We start from the raw sequence: 23,847 nt of genomic DNA on the forward strand, positions 1-23,847 counted from the left end.
TTGAGGACTGAGACCATGTTTGTAGCAGCACCGCCCATGTAACATCGACATTATAAAGAGGGAACACGACGCACAAAGATCGAGCGATTCTGATCAAGGAGGATAAATACTGAAGAAAGATTTTTATTTTGGAGAGATTTGCTTTCGCTGACCGGAATATACACTTAGGTTTTGACTTTGGAATACATATCTTCTGTTGTGTGGAATATAGGTTGTGAATCCACGTTGGAGTGCGAAATCTGAAAGAACAATGAAACGGCAGGTACTGCTGTTTGTCTCTCTCCTTTCCCTCGGCCCAGTCTTTGGGCAGGTCAGTTACTCGATTCCGGAGGAAATGGCAAGAGGCTCTTTAGTTGGAAATATAGCACAGGATTTAGGTTTAGAAATTAAACGTTTAATATCAGGAAAAGCCAAGATCTATAGCAGAAATAGCGACCAATTCATCGAGCTGAACAGAGAAAGAGGAGTCCTCCTCATCAAGGAGAGAATAGACAGAGAGGCGCTGTGCACAGAGAAAGCGCTTTGTGCTTTGGATTTTCAGATCCTTTTGGAGAATCCGATGGAATTTTATACGGTTACAGTCCAGATCATAGATATTAATGATAATGCACCAACCTTTGAAAAAAGCGAAATGAATTTCAAAATTAGCGAATCAGCCGCAACAGGAGCAAAATTCGACCTGGAACGGGCTGTGGATCTGGATGTTGGTATTAATGATCTCCAGAAATACGAACTAAAACCAACTGAAAATTTTGGTCTAAAACTGCACAGTAACCCTGATGGACACAAAAACGTTGAGATGGTACTGCTGAAACCTTTAGACAGAGAGAAACAAGAGCAGATCTCTCTCGTGTTAACAGCTGTAGATGGAGGAGAGCCACAGATGTCTGGAACAATGCAGATTCTCATTACAGTTTTAGACGTTAATGATAATGCGCCGGTTTTTACACAGAAAACATACAAAGCTACAGTCACTGAGAATTCACCTAAAGAAACAGTTGTTGCTACTGTTACAGCGTCAGACGCTGATCAAGGCTCTAACAGTAAAATAACATATTCAATCACAAATACGTTAGACAATGTCCGGAAAATGTTTTATGTAAATGAGGAAAACGGGCAAGTTTCATTAATTGAAACCATTGACTTTGAAAAGTCAAAACGTTTTCAAATAAATCTCCGTGCTAATGACGATGGAGGACTAACAGACTCATGTAAGCTGATTGTTGATGTTCTCGATGTAAACGACAATAAACCTGAAATCAACATAATGTCCAAATCAACTGTGATTTCAGAGGACGCTAAACTCAATATGGTCGTTACGATGATTAATACTGAGGATTTAGATTCCGGAGACAACGGGAACGTGAAATGCTTTATCAGCGACAATGTACCATTCATTTTAAAATTGACAAGAAATAATTTCTTTAATTTAATAACAGACAGTGATTTAGACAGAGAGAGATCCTCTGAGTATAACATCACTGTAACCTGCTCTGATGAGGGAGTGCCCTCCCTCTCCAGCAGCGTCACTCTCACCTTACAGATCTCAGACGTTAATGATAACGCACCTGTCTTTGAGAGAAGCTCATATGAGGCCTACATTGTAGAAAACAACACGCCAGGTCTCTCTATATTTACAGTCAAAGCCTCAGACGCTGACTGGAACCAGAACGCCCGTGTTTCTTACATACTGGAGGACTCCTCCGTCAACGGAGTGCCAGTCTCCTCATATGTGTCCGTTAGTACTGATAGTGGAGTCATCCATGCAGTGCGCTCTTTTGACTACGAGCAGATCAAAGATTTCCACTTCCGCTTAAAAGCGCAGGATGGAGGCTCTCCTCCACTCAGCAGCAACGTGACCGTGAAAATAATGATCCAGGACCAGAACGACAACCCCCCTCAGGTTCTGTACCCAGTCCAGACTGGTGGCTCTCTGGTGGCTGAAATGGTGCCTCGTTCAGCAGATGTGGGCTATCTGGTGACTAAAGTGGTGGCTGTTGATGTGGACTCTGGACAGAATGCCTGGCTCTCCTATAAACTGCAGAAAGCCACAGACAGGGCGCTGTTTGAAGTGGGCTTACAGAATGGAGAAATCAGAACTATCCGCCAAGTCACTGATAAAGATGCTGTCAAACAAAGACTGACTGTTATAGTGGAGGACAACGGGCAGCCCTCTCGTTCAGCTACAGTCATTGTTAACGTGGCAGTGGCGGACAGCTTCCCTGAAGTGCTGTCGGAGTTCACTGAGTTGACACATGGCAAGGAGTACAATGACAACCTGACTTTTTACTTGGTCTTGGCTCTGACTGTAGTTTCCTTCCTCTTCATCACGTGTTTAGTGGTTATTATATCAGTCAAAATCTACAGGTGGAGACAGTCTCGCATCCTGTATCACTCCAACCTGCCTGTCATTCCGTATTATCCACCACGTTACTCAGACACTTTGGGGACAGGGACTCTTCCCCATGTGTACAATTACGAGGTGTGCAGGACGACTGACTCCAGAAAGAGTGACTGTAAGTTCGGCAGAGCTGGTAGTCAGAACGTGCTGATAATGGACCCCAGTTCTACAGGAACGATGCAGCGGATACAGAGTGAAAAGAGCATCCTGGATGAACCAGACTCTCCGATAGAGGTTAGATGGCTTTAATATATTTTAAGTGTGTGTAAGATGTTTTAAATTCACTAAAAAAATCTCTTTGCTGATAATGACATTTTAGATCTCAAAGGTAGCTGCTATGTTGGATGTGTTAATATACGTTTCAGTTTATGTCACATGTTATCACTGCCTTCGTGCTTAACTTCACAACAAAAAAGAACAACCCTAACAGGTCTTATAAATGACTTTTTTTAAGGCATCTGATGGTAGTCAGTGTGCTTCAGATATCGAGTTCTTTAACTTCAGAACAACGGATAGCAACATTAGTAGTACTGCTTCCTATAGCCTCATTTCCATATGTTAAAAATTCGGTGCGGTGTCCATACTTTAAATACCAGAGTATTTTATCGTCTTCAGTTCCTATTTCTTTATTTGTTCACAATTATCAGTATTTCAGAAAACGCATTAGTTCCCTTCTCATTTTCCTCGTTCAGACAGTTGGCTGACTTGTTTTTTTCAACACTCTATTTTGATAGCTTTAATAACTCAATATCATAGTCTGTGTTACTGCCTGTTTTTCCTAATATACTGTTATTGTGATACTCGAAATTAAACACAATAAATTCTCGATTGTTCTTTTTTCAAGTCCAAATGACAGTGTTAAAGATTCTGTAGGCTGATATTACTGAATTTGCACACATTTGACAGTAAGTTGTCCTGCGGATGAATTTTAGATGATATTCTGCAGTTTTATAGTGCGGACTCTTAGGGCCGCTGTTGACCAGAGTGTTGAGGACTGAGACCATGTTTGTAGCAGCACCGCCCATGTAACATCGACATTATAAAGAGGGAACACGACGCACAAAGATCGAGCGATTCTGATCAAGGAGGATAAATACTGAAGAAAGATTTTTATTTTGGAGAGATTTGCTTTCGCTGACCGGAATATACACTTAGGTTTTGACTTTGGAATACATATCTTCTGTTGTGTGGAATATAGGTTGTGAATCCACGTTGGAGTGCGAAATCTGAAAGAACAATGAAACGGCAGGTACTGCTGTTTGTCTCTCTCCTTTCCCTCGGCCCAGTCTTTGGGCAGGTCAGTTACTCGATTCCGGAGGAAATGGCAAGAGGCTCTTTAGTTGGAAATATAGCACAGGATTTAGGTTTAGAAATTAAACGTTTAATATCAGGAAAAGCCAAGATCTATAGCAGAAATAGCGACCAATTCATCGAGCTGAACAGAGAAAGAGGAGTCCTCCTCATCAAGGAGAGAATAGACAGAGAGGCGCTGTGCACAGAGAAAGCGCTTTGTGCTTTGGATTTTCAGATCCTTTTGGAGAATCCGATGGAATTTTATACGGTTACAGTCCAGATCATAGATATTAATGATAATGCACCAACCTTTGAAAAAAGCGAAATGAATTTCAAAATTAGCGAATCAGCCGCAACAGGAGCAAAATTCGACCTGGAACGGGCTGTGGATCTGGATGTTGGTATTAATGATCTCCAGAAATACGAACTAAAACCAACTGAAAATTTTGGTCTAAAACTGCACAGTAACCCTGATGGACACAAAAACGTTGAGATGGTACTGCTGAAACCTTTAGACAGAGAGAAACAAGAGCAGATCTCTCTCGTGTTAACAGCTGTAGATGGAGGAGAGCCACAGATGTCTGGAACAATGCAGATTCTCATTACAGTTTTAGACGTTAATGATAATGCGCCGGTTTTTACACAGAAAACATACAAAGCTACAGTCACTGAGAATTCACCTAAAGAAACAGTTGTTGCTACTGTTACAGCGTCAGACGCTGATCAAGGCTCTAACAGTAAAATAACATATTCAATCACAAATACGTTAGACAATGTCCGGAAAATGTTTTATGTAAATGAGGAAAACGGGCAAGTTTCATTAATTGAAACCATTGACTTTGAAAAGTCAAAACGTTTTCAAATAAATCTCCGTGCTAATGACGATGGAGGACTAACAGACTCATGTAAGCTGATTGTTGATGTTCTCGATGTAAACGACAATAAACCTGAAATCAACATAATGTCCAAATCAACTGTGATTTCAGAGGACGCTAAACTCAATATGGTCGTTACGATGATTAATACTGAGGATTTAGATTCCGGAGACAACGGGAACGTGAAATGCTTTATCAGCGACAATGTACCATTCATTTTAAAATTGACAAGAAATAATTTCTTTAATTTAATAACAGACAGTGATTTAGACAGAGAGAGATCCTCTGAGTATAACATCACTGTAACCTGCTCTGATGAGGGAGTGCCCTCCCTCTCCAGCAGCGTCACTCTCACCTTACAGATCTCAGACGTTAATGATAACGCACCTGTCTTTGAGAGAAGCTCATATGAGGCCTACATTGTAGAAAACAACACGCCAGGTCTCTCTATATTTACAGTCAAAGCCTCAGACGCTGACTGGAACCAGAACGCCCGTGTTTCTTACATACTGGAGGACTCCTCCGTCAACGGAGTGCCAGTCTCCTCATATGTGTCCGTTAGTACTGATAGTGGAGTCATCCATGCAGTGCGCTCTTTTGACTACGAGCAGATCAAAGATTTCCACTTCCGCTTAAAAGCGCAGGATGGAGGCTCTCCTCCACTCAGCAGCAACGTGACCGTGAAAATAATGATCCAGGACCAGAACGACAACCCCCCTCAGGTTCTGTACCCAGTCCAGACTGGTGGCTCTCTGGTGGCTGAAATGGTGCCTCGTTCAGCAGATGTGGGCTATCTGGTGACTAAAGTGGTGGCTGTTGATGTGGACTCTGGACAGAATGCCTGGCTCTCCTATAAACTGCAGAAAGCCACAGACAGGGCGCTGTTTGAAGTGGGCTTACAGAATGGAGAAATCAGAACTATCCGCCAAGTCACTGATAAAGATGCTGTCAAACAAAGACTGACTGTTATAGTGGAGGACAACGGGCAGCCCTCTCGTTCAGCTACAGTCATTGTTAACGTGGCAGTGGCGGACAGCTTCCCTGAAGTGCTGTCGGAGTTCACTGAGTTGACACACGACAAGGAGTACAATGACAACCTGACTTTTTACTTAGTCTTGGCTCTGGCTGTAGTTTCCTTCCTCTTCATCACGTGTTTAGTGGTTATTATATCAGTCAAAATCTACAGGTGGAGACAGTCTCGCATCCTGTATCACTCCAACCTGCCTGTCATTCCATATTATCCACCACGTTACTCAGACACTTTGGGCACAGGGACTCTGCCACATGTGTACAATTACGAGGTGTGCAGGACGACTGACTCCAGAAAGAGTGACTGTAAGTTCGGCAGAGCTGGTAGTCAGAACGTGCTGATAATGGACCCCAGTTCTACAGGAACGATGCAGCGGATACAGAGTGAAAAGAGCATCCTGGATGAACCAGACTCTCCTCTAGAGGTTAGTCTTCCATAAACCACAATATTATAGTAATCAATATTCATGTATTAAATATGAACCTCTGTGGGGGGCTTTTTAATGTTCATTGGTGAGGGTTCGCCAACTCTTAAAAGCCCAGGTTTCGTGTATTTTGTTTTTAGTTTTCTATGTTTTACCTCTCCGTGCCTATATAATATTATGTATATAATACAAAAATCAGTCATGAGCAAGGAGGGGGGGTGATCTTTTTCCTGTTTTCTGGTGGGAGCTGTCCATATTCAGCACTACGAACAGCTCCTCTTTCCGCACTGAAAAAAATGGATTGGATTTACTTATTTTAGTAGTGGACATTGGTTGCACACCGATGTTTTGCTCTGGCAGCAACTTAAACAATTGAGTTAAATTAACAGTTCACTTTAAAACATGACTCAATTGTTTTAAAAACACCCAAGATGCTTACATAAAACGTGTCTCCTTTTTTCAGTGCATTAATTACAATGACACATCAGGGCAGTTCATGGCATATAAAAGGGCGTTGACGCAATGTAGTTCAACAATTTAAAGCAGCTGAGTTTATCACCTTACTGTATTTTTTTTCTTTTAAACGAAATTATTATTATTATCTTTATTATTGTTGTTGTTCTTGTTGTTGTTGTTGTTATGAAAGAAGCAAGCGTTGATCATTTAAAGAAATGTAATCATTTTAAAATAGAACCCACTTGTTCTCATTTTCAGTCCTTCATAATATTCTGTAGTTCAGGAAGATGAACTGTTAGGGCCGCTGTTGACCATCCTTTGTTATATAGGAAAAGAAATCAGCAGTGCCATCCCCATCCTTTACAATACAGAACGAGAGAAAGACACAATGAGCAGTACAGGACACGAAGATCAGCGTATTAAGCGTCAGTTTGGACTGGAGCTGTTATTTTAAAGTTGCAATTTTCGATTTGAAAAGTGGCTACATACAACATGATGATATAAACAGGATTACTTTTCAAGTGGAATCCATTTTTACGGCAATATTACACGGCTTATTTTACTGCAACATGGCGGTTAGAACAATGCAACGGCAAGTGCTGCTTTTCACCTTGTTTTTCTGTTTCTGCTCAGTGACTGGGCAGGTCAGTTACTCCATTCCAGAGGAAATGTCGAAAGGCTCTTTTGTGGGTGATATTGCACACGATTTTGGTTTGGATGTAAAAAGGCTGAAATCAGGGAAAGCTCGGATTTATACCGGAGACAGCGCAGAGTACATCGAGTTGAACAGAGAAAGAGGAGTCCTCCTCGTCAAAGACAGAATAGACAGAGAGCTAATCTGTGCGCAGACGGCGCCTTGTGCTTTACACTTCCAGGTTATTTTAGAGAATCCGATGGAATTTTATAGCATTACCGTGGAAGTGACAGATGTTAATGACAACGCCCCAATTTTCAAAAGAGGTGAGATGAAATTCAAAATAAGTGAATCAGTTAATACAGGAACTGTGTTTATGCTCGAACAAGCAATAGATCTCGATGTGGGTGTAAACGGCCTTCAAAGTTATCTGTTAAAGCCCACTGATAACTTCGTTTTGAAGGTGCAGAATCAAGCGGATGGAAGTAAGCTGGTAGAAATGGTTTTGCAGAAACCTTTAGATCGAGAAAAACAGGATCATTTGTCGCTTGTTTTGACTGCAGTAGACGGCGGTGAACCGCAGCTCTCCGGGGCAGTTCAGATCAACGTAAATGTGCTTGATAGTAATGATAATGCTCCAGTTTTTCCTCAAAAAATATACAAGTCAACCTTAAAAGAAAATTCGCCCGAAGGAACTGTTCTGATTACAGTTAGTGCTTCTGATTTAGACGACGGATCCAATGGAAAGATATCATATACAATATTAAACTCCGTGGACGATGCTTCGGAAAAATTTGACGTGAACCGAGAAACTGGTGAAATTACACTGGTTGGAAACACCGACTTTGAAAAGAAGCGACAATATCAAATACATGTTCAAGCCAGTGATGAAGGAGGATTGGCCGATACCAGTAAACTTGTTGTAGAAATACTTGATACAAATGATAATGTACCTGCTATAAATGTCATGTCAAAGTCTAACATAATAGCAGAAGACATTACACCTGGCACTGTTGTGACAATCATAAATATCCAAGATCCAGACTCAGGCGAAAATGGAAACGTTCAATGTAATATTAACAAGAATATTCCATTTTTAGTTTCTTCCACATCAAATAACTTTTTCAGTATAGTAACAGACAGTGATTTAGACAGAGAGAGAGCCTCTGAGTATAACATCACTGTAACCTGCTCTGATGAGGGAGTGCCCTCCCTCTCCAGCAGCGTCACTCTCACCTTACAGATCTCAGACGTTAATGATAACGCACCTGTCTTTGAGAGGAGCTCATATGAGGCCTACATTATAGAAAACAACACACCAGGTCTCTCTATATTTACAGTCAAAGCCTCAGACGCTGACTGGAACCAGAATGCCCGTGTTTCTTATATACTTGAGGACTCCTCCGTTAACGGAGTGCCAGTCTCCTCGTATGTGTCCGTTAGTGCTGATAGTGGAGTCATCCATGCAGTGCGCTCTTTTGATTACGAGCAGATCAAAGATTTCCACTTCCGCGTAAAAGCGCAGGATGGAGGCTCTCCTCCACTCAGCAGCAACGTGACCGTGAAAATAATGATCCAGGACCAGAACGACAACCCCCCTCAGGTTCTGTACCCAGTCCAGACTGGTGGCTCTCTGGTGGCTGAAATGGTGCCTCGTTCAGCAGATTTGGGCTATCTGGTGACTAAAGTGGTGGCTGTTGATGTGGACTCTGGACAGAATGCCTGGCTCTCCTATAAACTGCAGAAAGCCACAGACAGGGCGCTGTTTGAAGTGGGCTTACAGAATGGAGAAATCAGAACTATCCGTCAAGTCACTGATAAAGATGCTGTCAAACAAAGACTGACTGTTATAGTGGAGGACAACGGACAGCCCTCTCGTTCAGCTACAGTCATTGTCAACGTGGCGGTGGCGGACAGCTTCCCTGAGGTTCTGTCGGAGTTCACTGAGTTGACGCACGACAAGGAGTACAATGACAACCTGACTTTTTACTTAGTCTTGGCTCTGGCTATAGTTTCCTTCCTCTTCATCACGTGTTTAGTGGTTATTATATCAGTCAAAATCTACAGGTGGAGACAGTCTCGCATCCTGTATCACTCCAACCTGCCTGTCATTCCATATTATCCACCACGTTACTCAGACACTTTGGGCACAGGGACTCTGCCACATGTGTACAATTACGAGGTGTGCAGGACGACTGACTCCAGAAAGAGTGACTGTAAGTTCGGCAGAGCTGGTAGTCAGAATGTGCTGATAATGGACCCCAGTTCTACAGGAACAATGCAGCGGATACAGAGTGAAAAGAGCATCCTGGATGAACCAGACTCTCCGATAGAGGTTAGACCACTTTAACATGGTGTCAGTGTATTTATTACATTTTAAATAATGCTGAAATCTGTTTGTTTTGAGAGAAGTTTTCCATTGTGGGACTAGAGTCTTATATTGAATTTGTTGGTAAATATCTTATGTTTTACTTAATCTTTACTTAACATAAAATAAAAATAAATAAATACAATTTTATTTTTATAGCACCTTTCAAAACAGAATCACAAATTGCTGCACATAAGATAGCAAATCATAAAAAGGTAAAACAGACAATATAAAACAGGGAGAAATTAACCAAAAGCAGTTTTAAAAAGGTGAGCTTTGAGTTGTTTTTTAAAAGCAGCTACTGAGTCCAGAGTTCTTAAGGTTTGGGGGAGAGAGTTTCAAAGTCTAGGGGCCACAATGGCAAAAGCTCTATCACCCTTAGTTCTCATTTTAGTATGTTTTATATCAAGTAAGCCCTGATCAGATGACCTCAGGGACCTGCTAGGGCCATAGGGCTGTAGCAGATCAGAGATGTAGGCTGGTGCCAATCCGTACAAAGCTCTAAAAGTCAAGACCAGGATCTTAAATCGGACTCTAAATTCAACAGGAAGCCAGTGTAGCTGAGATAGCAACAGTGTCATGTGTGAATGCTTAGAGGATTTTGTCCAAAGCCTAGCTGCACCGTTTTGCACAACCTGCAGACGGTCCAGAGAACCTTTGCTTAGACACATAAACAGTGAGCTACAATAGTCCAAGCATGAGGAAATAAATGCATGTATAGCAATCTCCAGTTCAGAGTGAGATAAAATAGGGCATAACTTAGCCAAATTTCTTAAATGATAAAAACAAGACTGAACCAGAAATTTAACATGACCATCCAATGTGAGAGTCGAGTCAAAGGTGACACCTAAATTCCTGACAGATTATTTAACATAAACTGAGAGAGGACCAGGGGTTTCACTATCTGGGATAAAAATCTGTCTGGAGCACATACAAGGACTTGAGTTTTCCCCTCGTTGAGTTGGAGGAAATTTGCAGCCACCCAACGTTTCATCAAATCTAAGCAGTCATTCAGAAGTTGAAGCATAGATAAATCACGGGGCTTAAAAGAAATGTACAACTGAATATCTTCAGCATAACAGTGATAAGAAATGTCCTCAAAAGAGCCGATAGCCGAGAGAAGATGTATTAAAAACAATAAAGGCCCCAAAACCAAACCTTGAGGGACACCATAAGTAAGGGATGTAGAGGATGACCTAAACTCGGAGACCACCACAGAAAAGGATCGGTGATGTAGATATGAGCAGAACCACTCTAAGGCAGTTCCAGATAGACCAACCCAATGTTTTAACCGTTCAAGGAGAATGTGGTGGTCAATTGTGTCAAACGCCAACGTGATGTCCAGCATGAGTAGAACACAGCATTTTCCTGCATCATTACTCATCAAAATGTCACTAGAGACCCTAAGAAGGGCTGTTTCCATGGAGTGACCTCTACGAAAGCCAGACTGAAACTTATCGCAAATGCTATGTTTGTCCAGACCCGCTATAAGTTACTTAGCCACAACCTTTTCTAGAAGCTTAGCGATTAACAGTAATTTAGAAATTGGTCTGTAACTGTTCCAAAGAGAGAGGTCTGGCTGAGGTTTTTTTAAAAGTAGGAGAATAGCAGCATTTTTAAAATAAACCGGAACTATGCCAGTGAAGAGTTGATTAAAGTGAGCACACATAGACCAATAGACTGAAAGACATTTTTGAATAATAATGCAGGTACAACGTCAAGTGAACAGGAGGATGCTTTCACTGAATTCACTAGTTTTACCAGCTCAGGTAGTGAAACAGAAGAGAAAGTATCCAAGATGACGGCCAAGATGGGGTGGAGATAGACATAACAGGTGCTGAATGTGAAAAATTTATTCTCACGTTATTAATTTTTGCAAGCAGAAAAGAAAGAAAATTTTCACAGTCCTCATTAGATGAAATAGGAGCCGCAGGTAGAGCAGGAGTAACAATGTCACTAATGGTGTTGAATAGCACTGTAGGATTACCTCTGCTCTTTGTAACTAAGTGTGAGAAATAGGCAGCCCTCGCATCTCTGATCGCATTATTAAAAGAAATTAAAAGGTCCTTTAGGTAGAGGAGATGAACATTTAGATGAGTTTTCCTCCACCTCCTCCGCTTTTCGACAATCACGTTTTAGACAAGGAATACTGCCATTTAGCCAAGGAGGAGATTTGGAGGCAGAAACTCTCCTCATTTTAACTAGGCAAATTTCATCTAAAATAGAAAGGCAATAATTATTAAAAAAAAAGATTGGTTGAGAATCGACACCATTATGAGGGGATAGCTGTAAGTTAAGCGCATCCGCAAATTTCTCCGCTGTGGAGGAGTTTAAGATGCGAGAGCTAACCATCCGTTGAACAGGGATTAAAAGACATGTTAAAAACAATAACATGGTGATCAGAAATAGAAATGTCCTCAGAGCAAACCCAAAGTAAGAACAAGGTCCAGTGTGTGACCTTTGCTATGTGTAGGACCGGACACATGCTGAGCAAAATGAAAAGAATCCTTAATGTTGATAAAGTATCTGGCAAAGGGGTCGGAGTCATCATCAACGTGTATATTAAAGTCCCCAACTATAAGCAACCTAGACAGCTTTATAGTAGAGGATAAGAAGTCACTGTGCCCTGATAAAAAAGCCCATTAGAGCCAGGTGGACGATATACCACAGCAAGGTAAAAGGGATCCTTGTTTCCAATTTTAAGCAGCTGCATCTCAAACGAAAGAAAATGTCCAATTTTCACGGAGCGGCAGGAGAAACGGTCCTGGAAAGCCGCCGCAAGCCCACCACCCCGGCCAGATACCCGAGGCTGGGTTATAAAAGTATAGCCATCCGGGCAGAGTTCAACAAATGACGCGTATTCTACGTCCCGCTGCCAGGTCTCAGTCAGGGGGAAAAAAGTCGAGTTTTTTTGATAATATAAAATCATTCAACAATAATGATTTATTAGACAGAGATCACACGTTAAAAGTGCCATATTCATCGAGGTAGATGCCTCATTATTTGCAAAGGCTCAAGTTAAAGGACGTAGGTACACAGGGTTTGAGCCATCACGCTCGTAGAATCCACTCACTGAGCGAATAAAGAGCCAGCCGGCAGGAGAGTCTGGATAAACCCTCCTAAGGCAGCACGGTCTCAAAGAGCCGGGCCCAGCATATCCAAACAGGGACGTGGAAAACAAGTCCCCCTCCATGGAGCTTTTCTGAGCACAGGAGACAAGGCACGCTCCACGTCGCTTACCAGCCAAACCCCGCCGCCAGGTAAGCCTGAGCTTTACCTGAATACCCCCTCTTCTCCCTCTCCTTTTCCGTGGTCTAGAGGGACCGCCGAAATGGTCTGACGAAGATCCAGCTAATAGTGGAGGGTGGAAAATGCAGAAGGAGGACGAAGAGAGATCGTGAGGATCGGATGGATAGCAAAGCCAGGCTAGCATACACCAAGGCAGCTAATACATCGTTAAAACTAAGTGAGAACAGTAGAGTAGAAGAAAACAACACAAAAGTAGTAAAGCGCAACAAACTGCACCCGGCAGCGGCAGAGCCAAACACAGGCGCTATCATAACATAGCTCAACAATGAATAACTAGTACATCAATTTTACACACGCGCAAAACAAAAACAATGTTAATATGCTTGAGGAATAATTTTTTTCTAAACAGAATCTTAATGGCATCTAATCAATATTAATATACCTCAAATGTTAACCGCATTCACTTCAGAACCACGGACAGCAGCATTAGCAATATTAATTCATGTTACCTCGTGTCCATTTTGTGCTGTTTCCACAATTCAAGCGCCAAGGTTTACCAGTTATCCATCTTTAAGTAAACTTGTGTTTTCCCGATGCATTTTCCCTTTCGGTCGGTCAGCTGACTTGTTTTATCCGGGCTAACTCTCTTACGCCATTGATATCTTCACATCACAGTCACTGCCTGTTTTTCTTAATATACTGTTATTGTGATCCTAGAAATTAAACACAATAAATTCTCGATTGTTCTTTTTTCAAGTCCAAATGACAGTGTTAAAGATTCTGTAGGCTGATATTACCGAATTTGCACATATTTGACAGTAAGTTGTCCTGCGGATGAATTTTAGATGATATTCTGCAGTTTTATAGTGCGGACTCTTAGGGCCGCTGTTGACCAGAGTGTTGAGGACTGAGACCATGTTTGTAGCAGCACCGCCCATGTAACATCGACATTATGAAGAGGGAACACGACGCACAAAGATCGAGCGATTCTGATCAAGGAGGATAAATACTGAAGAAAGATTTTTATTTTGGAGCGATTTGCTTTCGCTGACCGGAATATACACTTAGGTTTTGACTTTGGAATACATATCTTCTGTTGTGTGGAATATAGATTGTGAATCCACGTTGAGTGAGAAATCTGAAAGAACAATGAAACGGCAAGTACTGCTGTTTGTCTCTCTCCTTTCCCTCGGCCCAGTCTTCGGGCAGGTCAGTTACTCGATTCCGGAGGAAATGACTAGAGGCTCTTTAGTTGGAAATATAGCACAGGATTTAGGTTTAGAAATTAAACGTTTAATATCAGGAAAAGCCAAGATCTATAGCAGAAATAGCGACCAATTCATCGAGCTGAACAGAGAAAGAGGAGTCCTCCTCATCAAGGAGAGAATAGACAGAGAGGCGCTGTGCACAGAGACAGTGCTTTGTGCTTTACATTTTCAGATCCTTTTGGAGAATCCGATGGAATTTTATACGGTTACAGTCCAGATCACAGACATCAATGATAATGCACCAACCTTTGAAAAAAGCGAAATGAATTTCAAAATTAGCGAGTCTGCAACTGCCGGCTCAAAATTTGTTTTGGAACGGGCTGTGGATCTTGATGTTGGTATTAATGCGGTTCAAAACTATGATTTAAAGTCGACCAACAATTTTGCTCTGAGACTGCACAGTAACCCCGATGGACACAAAAACGTTGAGATGGTACTGCAGAAACCTTTAGACAGAGAGAAGCAAGAGCAGATATCCCTCGTGTTAACAGCTGTAGATGGAGGAGAGCCACAGATGTCAGGGACAATGCAGATTCTCATTACAGTTTTAGACGCTAATGATAATGCGCCGGTTTTTACACAGCAAACCTACAAAGCTACAGTCACTGAGAATTCACCTAAAGGAACAGTTGTTGCTACTGTTACAGCGTCAGACGCAGATCAAGGTTCTAACAGTAAAATAACATATTCAATCACAAATACGTTAGGTAACGTAAAGAAAATGTTTGAAGTAAACACAGAAAACGGGCAAGTTTCATTGGTTGGAACCATTGATTTTGAAAAAACAAAACGCTTCCAAATAAATATAGGAGCAAGTGATGAGGGGGGACTCACGGATTCTTGTAAACTGATTGTTGATGTTCTGGATGTAAACGACAATAAACCTGAAATCAACATAATGTCCAAATCGACTGTGATATCAGAGGATGCTAATCTCAACACAGTAGTAACAATGATAAATGTTGAGGACTTAGATTCCGGAGACAGTGGGATCGTGAAATGCTTTATCAACGAAAATGCACCATTTATTATAAAATCATCAACAAATAATTTCTATACCTTAGTAACAGACAGTGATTTAGACAGAGAGAGATCCTCTGAGTATAACATCACTGTGACCTGCTCTGATGAGGGAGTGCCCTCCCTCTCCAGCAGCGTCACTCTCACCTTACAGATCTCAGACGTTAATGACAACGTACCTGTCTTTGAGAGGAACTCATATGAGGCCTACATTGTAGAAAACAACACGCCGGGTCTTTCTGTATTCACAATCAAAGCCACAGACGCTGACTGGAACCAGAATGCCCGTGTTTCTTACATACTGGAGGACTCCTCCGTCAACGGAGTACCAGTCTCTTCATATGTGTCCGTTAGTGCTGATAGTGGAGTCATCCATGCAGTGCGCTCTTTTGACTACGAGCAGATCAAAGATTTCCACTTCCGCGTAAAAGCGCAGGATGGAGGCTCTCCTCCACTCAGCAGCAACGTGACTGTGAAAATAATGATCCAAGACCAGAACGACAACCCCCCTCAGGTTCTGTACCCAGTCCAGACTGGTGGCTCTCTGGTGGCTGAAATGGTGCCTCGTTCAGCAGATGTGGGCTATCTGGTGACTAAAGTGGTGGCTGTTGATGTCGACTCTGGACAGAATGCCTGGCTCTCCTATAAGCTGCAGAAAGCCACAGACAGGGCGCTGTTTGAAGTGGGCTTACAGAATGGAGAAATCAGAACTATCCGCCAAGTCACTGATAAAGATGCTGTCAAACAAAGACTGACTGTTATAGTGGAGGACAACGGACAGCCCTCTCGTTCTGCTACAGTCGTTGTTAACGTGGCGGTGGCGGACAGCTTCCCTGAAGTGCTGTCGGAGTTCACTGAGTTGACACACGACAAGGAGTACAATGACAACCTGACTTTTTACTTAGTCTTGGCTCTGGCTGTAGTTTCCTTCCTCTTCATCACGTGTTTAGTGGTTATTATATCAGTCAAAATCTACAGGTGGAGACAGTCTCGCATCCTGTATCACTCCAACCTGCCTGTCATTCCATATTATCCACCTCGATACTCAGACACTTTGGGGACAGGGACTCTGCCACATGTGTACAATTACGAGGTGTGCAGGACGACTGACTCCAGAAAGAGTGACTGTAAGTTCGGCAGAGCTGGTAGTCAGAACGTGCTGATAATGGACCCCAGTTCTACAGGAACAATGCAGCGGATACAGAGTGAAAAGAGCATCCTCGATGAACCAGACTCTCCTCTCGAGGTCAGTTATAAATGTGGCTTCAACTTTATGTCATAATGTCTTTTTAAATGATTCAGTATCCGGCTATACTGTTGAAATTATCCTGCTATTTTACCAAACCATCGATCTTATATATAATTTACATTTTTATTCACTGATGACCTATTAGAACTATAAAGGGGAATTGTTTTACCGTTGTGAAATTGTCCGCTAGGTCTTCTCTAAGTTTTCGTGCAAAAGGTTTTAATGCTAATTATTTTAAATTGTTTCTATATTACATATTGTTATATGAAACGGTGAATCAATTTCTACTTAGTCGTTAAATTTTCCTCTAAAAATATGATGTAATTAAACTTTAGTTAAAATTATTTAGTGACCTCTTTTCTTATCGGTACCAGAATTTTCAGTCATTTATTTCACTCTTTCATAAGATTTTGCTAAAGACATTTGACTAAATACTCAGCACTGACAATGTTATAATTTAGTTATCATGTCCAGAAAGGGCATAGCGTTTTATTTATTCTTTTTTTTTTCATTCATTTATTTTTTGTTTTGTTTTCCTTAATGTAAAACAGTGGTGCCCCCACTCATCCTGGTCGTCTAGGATAGTGATTTCAGGACCGCAGACAGCGACACTATTGAACTTATTTGTACTCTTCTTGTATTTTACATATCTTTTTATTATTCCTGTGGGATTTTGTCTTCACAAAATTTGCTTATTTAATACTTTGAGTATGCTTTCACGGAATCATTTTCATGACTGATAATTTTAAGAAAGAAAACACTGTTAGTTGGTTTGGCTTTAGCTCACGAGGTAGGGGAACTCATGTATCAGTGGGACGTGTGGTGTTGGATCAATAGCATCTCCGGTCTGAGTGAAAATTACCTTTGGACAAGATATTGAACCCTGAGCTTCTCCCGATGCGTTCATTGGAGTGTGACTGTTAGAAATGTCTTAGCGCAAGAAAAAATGAATAAATGTGTGAATGAAACATGCTGGACAAGGCGTTTGAGTCTTAAAGCAGGTGTTTTTTAAGCGTTTTGTAGAAACCAGTATATTTACCATTCACACTACATTTGATCTAATTTATATTGAAGTGAGGAATCAACACCGTTGAAGAAAACTTTTGTTTTTTGTTTGTGGGTTGTTGTTTTTTTTTTTAATTTAATTTACGTTTCCCGTGATAAACATCTGTGATTGCAAGTCTTCTATTACGGATTGCCTGACGGTAGTGTTCTGCAGTTTTGTTTTTTGAACTCTTAGGGCCGCTGTTGACCAGAGTGTTGATGGCTGACAGTAGGGTTGTAACAGCAGCGTATCTCACATAAACGACGACATAACGAGCACGGGGTACGACGAGAAAGAGCGGATATTCTAGATGCGCAGAATATCTGATGACAAAGACGACATTTATTTTTTTTAATTTTCCGTTGTTCTGGGAGGAATATAACGCTAAAAGATTGTTGTGTCTACCAGGAATTGATTTCACTTAATGGAATATATTTTCGCGTTGTGGAGCCTCGTTGATAGAATACTAGGATAGAACAATGAAAGGGCCTGCGCTGTTGTTTTTTGCTCTCCTTTCCTTTGGCTCGGTAACTGGACAAGTCAGCTATACAATACCGGAGGAAATGACTAAAGGATCGTTAGTCGGTAATATAGCACAGGATTTGGGTTTACAAATCAAACGTTTAATATCAGGTAAAGCTCGAATTTATACCCGAGACAGCGACCAGTACGTCGAGCTGAACAGAGAAAGAGGTGTCCTCCTCGTTAAAGAAAGGATCGACAGAGAGGCGCTGTGCAGACGGACGACACCGTGTGCTCTACATTTTCAGATCATTTTGGAGAATCCGATGGAATTTTATACAGTTACAGTGCAGATCACCGATATCAATGACAATGCACCAACCTTTGAGAAAACAGAGATGGAGTTTAAAATTAGTGAGTCTGCGGTAACTGGGGCAAAATTTGTTCTGGAAAGGGCTGTGGATGTTGATGTTGGCACCAATGATCTTCAAAGGTACGAAATAAAACCAACTGACAATTTTGTTCTGAAAATGCATAATAATGCTGATGGAAATAAAAACGTTGAGATGGTACTGCAGAAACCTTTGGACAGAGAGAAGCAAGAGCAGATATCCCTCGTGTTAACTGCTGTAGATGGAGGAGAGCCACAGATGTCAGGAACAATGCAGATTCTCATTACAGTTTTAGACGCTAATGATAATGCGCCGGTTTTTACACAGCAAACATACAAAGCTACAGTCACTGAGAATTCACCTAAAGGAACAGTTGTTGCTACTGTTACAGCGTCAGACGCAGATCAAGGTTCGAATAGTAAAGTAACCTATTCAATCACAAATACTTTAGATAATATCAGGGATGTCTTTAAGATAAACCAAGAGAATGGCGAAGTGACTTTAATTGGGAATATTGACTTTGAGGAGTCACGAAATTTTCAAATAAATTTACTTGCTAGTGATGATGGAGGACTAACAGACTCCTCTAGGGTTATTGTTGATGTGTTCGATGTCAATGACAACAAACCTGAAATTAGCATAATGACGAAGGCGACCGTGATTTCAGAGGATGCTAAACTCAATACAGTCGTTATGATGATAAATATCGAAGATAAGGACTCGGGAGAAAACGGAAAAGTTTATTGTTCAGTAAGCGAAAACATACCATTCATGCTAAAAAAATCTACAAATAATTTCTATAATTTAATAACAGACAGTGATTTAGACAGAGAGATATCCTCTAATTTTAACATCACTGTGACCTGCTCTGATGAGGGAGTGCCCTCCCTCTCCACCAGTGTCACTCTAACCTTACAAATCTCAGACGTTAATGATAACGCACCTGTCTTTGAGAGGAGCTCATATGAGGCCTATATTGTAGAAAACAACACACCGGGTCTCTCTATATTCACAGTCAAAGCCACAGACGCTGACTGGAACCAGAATGCCCGTGTTTCTTACATACTGGAGGACTCCTCCGTTAACGGAGTGCCAGTCTCTTCATATGTGTCTGTTAGTACTGATAGTGGAGTCATCCATGCAGTGCGCTCTTTTGACTACGAGCAGATCAAAGATTTCCACTTCCGCGTAAAAGCGCAGGATGGAGGATCTCCTCCACTCAGCAGCAACGTGACTGTGAAAATGATGATCCAAGACCAGAACGACAACCCCCCTCAGGTTCTGTACCCAGTCCAGACTGGTGGCTCTCTGGTGGCTGAAATGGTGCCTCGTTCAGCAGATGTGGGCTATCTGGTGACTAAAGTGGTGGCTGTTGATGTGGACTCTGGACAGAATGCCTGGCTCTCCTATAAACTGCAGAAAGCCACAGACAGGGCGCTGTTTGAAGTGGGCTTACAGAATGGAGAAATCAGAACTATCCGCCAAGTCACTGATAAAGATGCTGTCAAACAAAGACTGACTGTTATAGTGGAGGACAACGGGCAGCCCTCTCGTTCAGCTACAGTCATTGTTAACGTGGCAGTGGCGGACAGCTTCCCTGAAGTGCTGTCGGAGTTCACTGAGTTGACCCACGACAAGGAGTACAATGACAACCTGACTTTTTACTTAGTCTTGGCTCTGGCTGTAGTTTCCTTCCTCTTCATCACGTGTTTAGTGGTTATTATATCAGTCAAAATCTACAGGTGGAGACAGTCTCGCATCCTGTATCACTCCAACCTGCCTGTCATTCCATATTATCCACCACGTTACTCAGACACTTTGGGGACAGGGACTCTGCCACATGTGTACAATTACGAGGTGTGCAGGACGACTGACTCCAGAAAGAGTGACTGTAAGTTCGGCAGAGCTGGTAGTCAGAACGTGCTGATAATGGACCCCAGTTCTACAGGAACGATGCAGCGGATACAGAGTGAAAAGAGCATCCTGGATGAACCAGACTCTCCTCTAGAGGTCAGTTATAAATCTGGTTTCACGGCATGTTAAGGTATTTTAAAAGATCATAGATTATATATAATATACATTTTCAATCATTGATGGTTTAAGATAACTGCAAAGGTACATTGCCTATTTATTTATTAATTCAGTGTATTAAACATTGAGCACATTTTCAGTGGGCAATCTGGTTTTCCCTGAAAGAGTTTTTCTAATGCAGCTGTTACGATTTCCATATAAAATATTGTTAGATTATCTCTTTAAAAACTTCTGACTGAGAAATTTCATTAGTCCCTTCATCGGCAACAATGTTTCATGCACCGATTTCTTGCTCTTCCGTGACAACAGGCTGAATCATCACCTCACTTTTTTTAAGTAATCACTTCAATATCTTAATAGATAGTACGGTTTCCCCAAAGAACAGAATTAGTTTTGCCTGGTTTTGCACATTCATTATCTCCTCACGAATGCACGGTAAATCATTTTATAAATCATTCCCATCGATTGGCACGTCATCATTTCAGCACCACGAACAGCGATATTAATAAAACTTTCTTTTGTCCTTCCCATGCCCAATTATATTTTTAGTGAGGTACTTATACATTTTAACGTACGTTGATTCTTGTTGTAGTTTTTTGTGAAAATGTACTTCTTGCAGTAATTGACAGGGTGCTTTGACTGATTTTTTGATTATAAAGGAGAAAAAAAACAAAATAGAAATACATTTGAACCGTAAACTGTGTTGTAGTGTGCAATCGGCGATTACAACGTGGATTGTGTTGTTTCTCTCCAGCTCTCTCTGTCTCTGTCTCTCTCTCTCTCCCTCACTCTCTCGCTCTCTCGCTTCCTTTCTTGTATTATTTACTTAAAGTCTTACTTGTTACACTTCGCTAACAGCAAGTCTTTTGAACAGTGTAATTTAGGGAGCTGTTGTGCAGTTTTCTGTTATGAACTCTTAGGGCCGCTGTTGACCAGAGTTTTGACGGATGGGAGCAGGGTTATAGCAGCTGAGTACCTCCCATATACGCCCGCATAACGAGGACGGGGTATTACGAGAACGACCAGGCATTCTCGATCCGCAGAATTTCAGATTAAAAATACGACGATTTAAGACTATTCGATGTACAGAGGACTGTAAAGCTACAAGACTGACGTCTGACTTTGGAACTCCTTTCACTCAGCTGGATGCATGTTCGCGTTGTGGAGCATCGTTGATAAAATCCTAGGGTAGGACAATGAAAGGGCCTGCGCTGTTGTGTTTTGCTCTCCTTTCCTTTGGCTCGGTAACTGGACAAGTCAGCTATACAATACCGGAGGAAATGACTAAAGGATCGTTAGTCGGTAATATAGCACAGGATTTGGGTTTACAAATCAAGCGTTTAATATCAGGTAAAGCTCGAATTTATACCCGAGACAGCGACCAGTACGTCGAGCTGAACAGAGAAAGAGGAGTCCTCCTCGTTAAAGAAAGGATCGACAGAGAGGCGCTGTGCAGACGGACTACACCGTGTGCTCTACATTTTCAGATCATTTTGGAGAATCCGATGGAATTTTATACGGTTACAGTGCAGATCACAGATATCAATGATAATGCACCAACCTTTGAAGAAGCTGATATTGAATTTAAAATTAGTGAGTCTGCGGTAATTGGTGCAAAATTTGTTCTGGAAAGGGCTGTGGATCTTGATGTTGGCACCAATGATCTTCAAAGGTACGAAATAAAACCAACTGACAATTTCGTTCTTAAAATGCATAATAATGCTGATGGAAATAAAAATGTTGAGATGGTACTGCAGAAACCTTTAGACAGAGAGAAACAAGAGCAGATATCCCTCGTGCTAACAGCTATAGATGGAGGAGAGCCACAGATGTCAGGAACAATGCAGATTGTCATTACAGTTTTAGACGTTAATGATAATGCGCCGGTTTTTACACAGCAAACTTACAAAGCTACAGTCACTGAGAATTCACCTAAAGGAACAGTTGTTGCTACTGTTACAGCGTCAGACGCAGACCAAGGTTCGAACAGTAAAATAACATATTCAATCACAAACAAAGTGGATGACGTCAGGAAAGTCTTTAACATAAACAAGGAGAACGGCGAAGTGACTTTAATTGGGAATACTGACTTCGAGGATTCACGAGGTTTTCAGTTAAGTTTACGTGCTAGTGATGTTGGAGGACTAACAGATTCCTGTAAACTGATTGTTGATGTTCTGGATTTAAATGACAACAAACCTGAAATCAACATAATGTCTAAGTCGACTGTGATTTCGGAGGATGCTAAACTCAATACAGTTGTTACAATGATAAACGTTGAAGACAGGGACACTGGAGAAAGAGGGAATGTTCAATGTTCAGTTAGTGATAGTGTACCTTTCATTTTGAAATCATCAACAAATCACTTCTATACCTTAGTAACAGACAGTGATTTAGACAGAGAGAGAGCCTCTGAGTATAACATCACTGTGACCTGCTCTGATGAGGGAGTGCCCTCCCTCTCCAGCAGCGTCACTCTCACCTTACAGATCTCAGACGTTAATGATAACGCACCTGTCTTTGAGAGAAGCTCATATGAGGCCTACATTGTAGAAAACAACACACCGGGCCTCTCTATATTTACAGTCAAAGCCACAGACGCTGACTGGAACCAGAACGCCCGTGTTTCTTACATACTTGAGGACTCCTCCGTCAACGGAGTGCCAGTCTCTTCATATGTGTCCGTTAGTGCTGATAGTGGAGTCATCCATGCAGTGCGCTCTTTTGACTACGAGCAGATCAAAGATTTCCACTTCCGCGTGAAAGCGCAGGATGGAGGCTCTCCTCCACTCAGCAGCAACGTGACTGTGAAAATAATGATCCAAGACCAGAACGACAACCCCCCTCAGGTTCTGTACCCAGTCCAGTCTGGTGGCTCTCTGGTGGCTGAAATGGTGCCTCGTTCAGCAGATGTGGGCTATCTGGTGACTAAAGTGGTGGCTGTTGATGTGGACTCTGGACAGAATGCCTGGCTCTCCTATAAACTGCAGAAAGCCACAGACAGGGCGCTGTTTGAAGTGGGCTTACAGAATGGAGAAATCAGAACTATCCGCCAAGTCACTGATAAAGATGCTGTCAAGCAAAGACTGACTGTTATAGTGGAGGACAACGGACAGCCTTCCCGTTCAGCTACAGTGGTTGTTAACGTGGCAGTAGCGGACAGCTTCCCTGAAGTGCTGTCGGAGTTCACTGAGTTGACCCACGACAAGGAGTACAATGACAACCTGACTTTTTACTTAGTCTTGGCTCTGGCTGTAGTTTCCTTCCTCTTCATCACGTGTTTAGTGGTTATTATATCAGTCAAAATCTACAGGTGGAGACAGTCTCGCATCCTGTATCACTCCAACCTGCCTGTCATTCCATATTATCCACCACGTTACTCAGACACTTTGGGGACAGGGACTCTGCCACATGTGTACAATTACGAGGTGTGCAGGACGACTGACTCCAGAAAGAGTGACTGTAAGTTCGGCAGAGCTGGTAGTCAGAACGTGCTGATAATGGACCCCAGTTCTACAGGAACGATGCAGCGGATACAGAGTGAAAAGAGCATCTTGGATGAATCAGACTCTCCTCTTGAGGTTAGACTGCCCTTAAATGTTTTCTACATCATCATACAAATATCAGATTGCCTTCAAGCCTTATAGATC

At 41.8% G+C, this 23,847-nt stretch overlaps 4 protein-coding genes across 24 annotated transcripts in view; all 4 read left to right on the forward strand.

The window, feature by feature from the left end:
- LOC146582303 (protocadherin gamma-C5-like) overlaps positions 1 to 23,847 on the forward strand; it is a 292,403-nt gene that overhangs the window by 165,678 nt on the left and 102,878 nt on the right. Inside the window, exon 1 of one of the 21 annotated variants that reach the window (XM_085294804.1) lies at positions 52 to 2,635. The exons of 15 other annotated variants lie outside the window; for them this stretch is intronic. In XM_085294804.1, coding sequence (XP_085150930.1) covers positions 251 to 2,635 — 2,385 coding nt within the window. In that variant the 5' untranslated portion in view covers positions 52 to 250. Of the gene's footprint in view, positions 1 to 51; positions 2,636 to 6,423; positions 9,449 to 12,689; positions 16,265 to 23,847 lie in introns of those variants that run through there. 5 more of the 21 variants (XM_085294920.1, XM_085294730.1, XM_085294866.1 and 2 more) reach the window with 5 other exon arrangements.
- LOC146582317 (protocadherin beta-16-like) lies at positions 3,432 to 6,038 on the forward strand. Its single transcript, XM_085248756.1, has one exon. It carries the CDS (start codon positions 3,639 to 3,641, stop codon positions 6,036 to 6,038), a length of 2,400 nt encoding a protein of 799 aa, XP_085104882.1. The 5' UTR covers positions 3,432 to 3,638.
- Positions 18,275 to 20,209, forward strand: LOC146582318 (protocadherin gamma-A2-like). Its single transcript, XM_085248771.1, has one exon. It carries the CDS (start codon positions 18,305 to 18,307, stop codon positions 20,207 to 20,209), a length of 1,905 nt encoding a protein of 634 aa, XP_085104897.1. The 5' UTR covers positions 18,275 to 18,304.
- On the forward strand, positions 21,877 to 23,844 carry LOC146582319 (protocadherin gamma-A2-like). Its single transcript, XM_085248782.1, has one exon. It carries the CDS (start codon positions 21,907 to 21,909, stop codon positions 23,842 to 23,844), a length of 1,938 nt encoding a protein of 645 aa, XP_085104908.1. The 5' UTR covers positions 21,877 to 21,906.

The sequence above is a fragment of the Mchenga conophoros genome, linkage group LG2, assembly GCF_057382185.1.
Source record: "Mchenga conophoros isolate Kocher_MC1m ecotype Shallow Benthic linkage group LG2, M_conophoros_male_GT1.1, whole genome shotgun sequence".
Taxonomy (NCBI): domain Eukaryota; kingdom Metazoa; phylum Chordata; class Actinopteri; order Cichliformes; family Cichlidae; genus Mchenga; species Mchenga conophoros.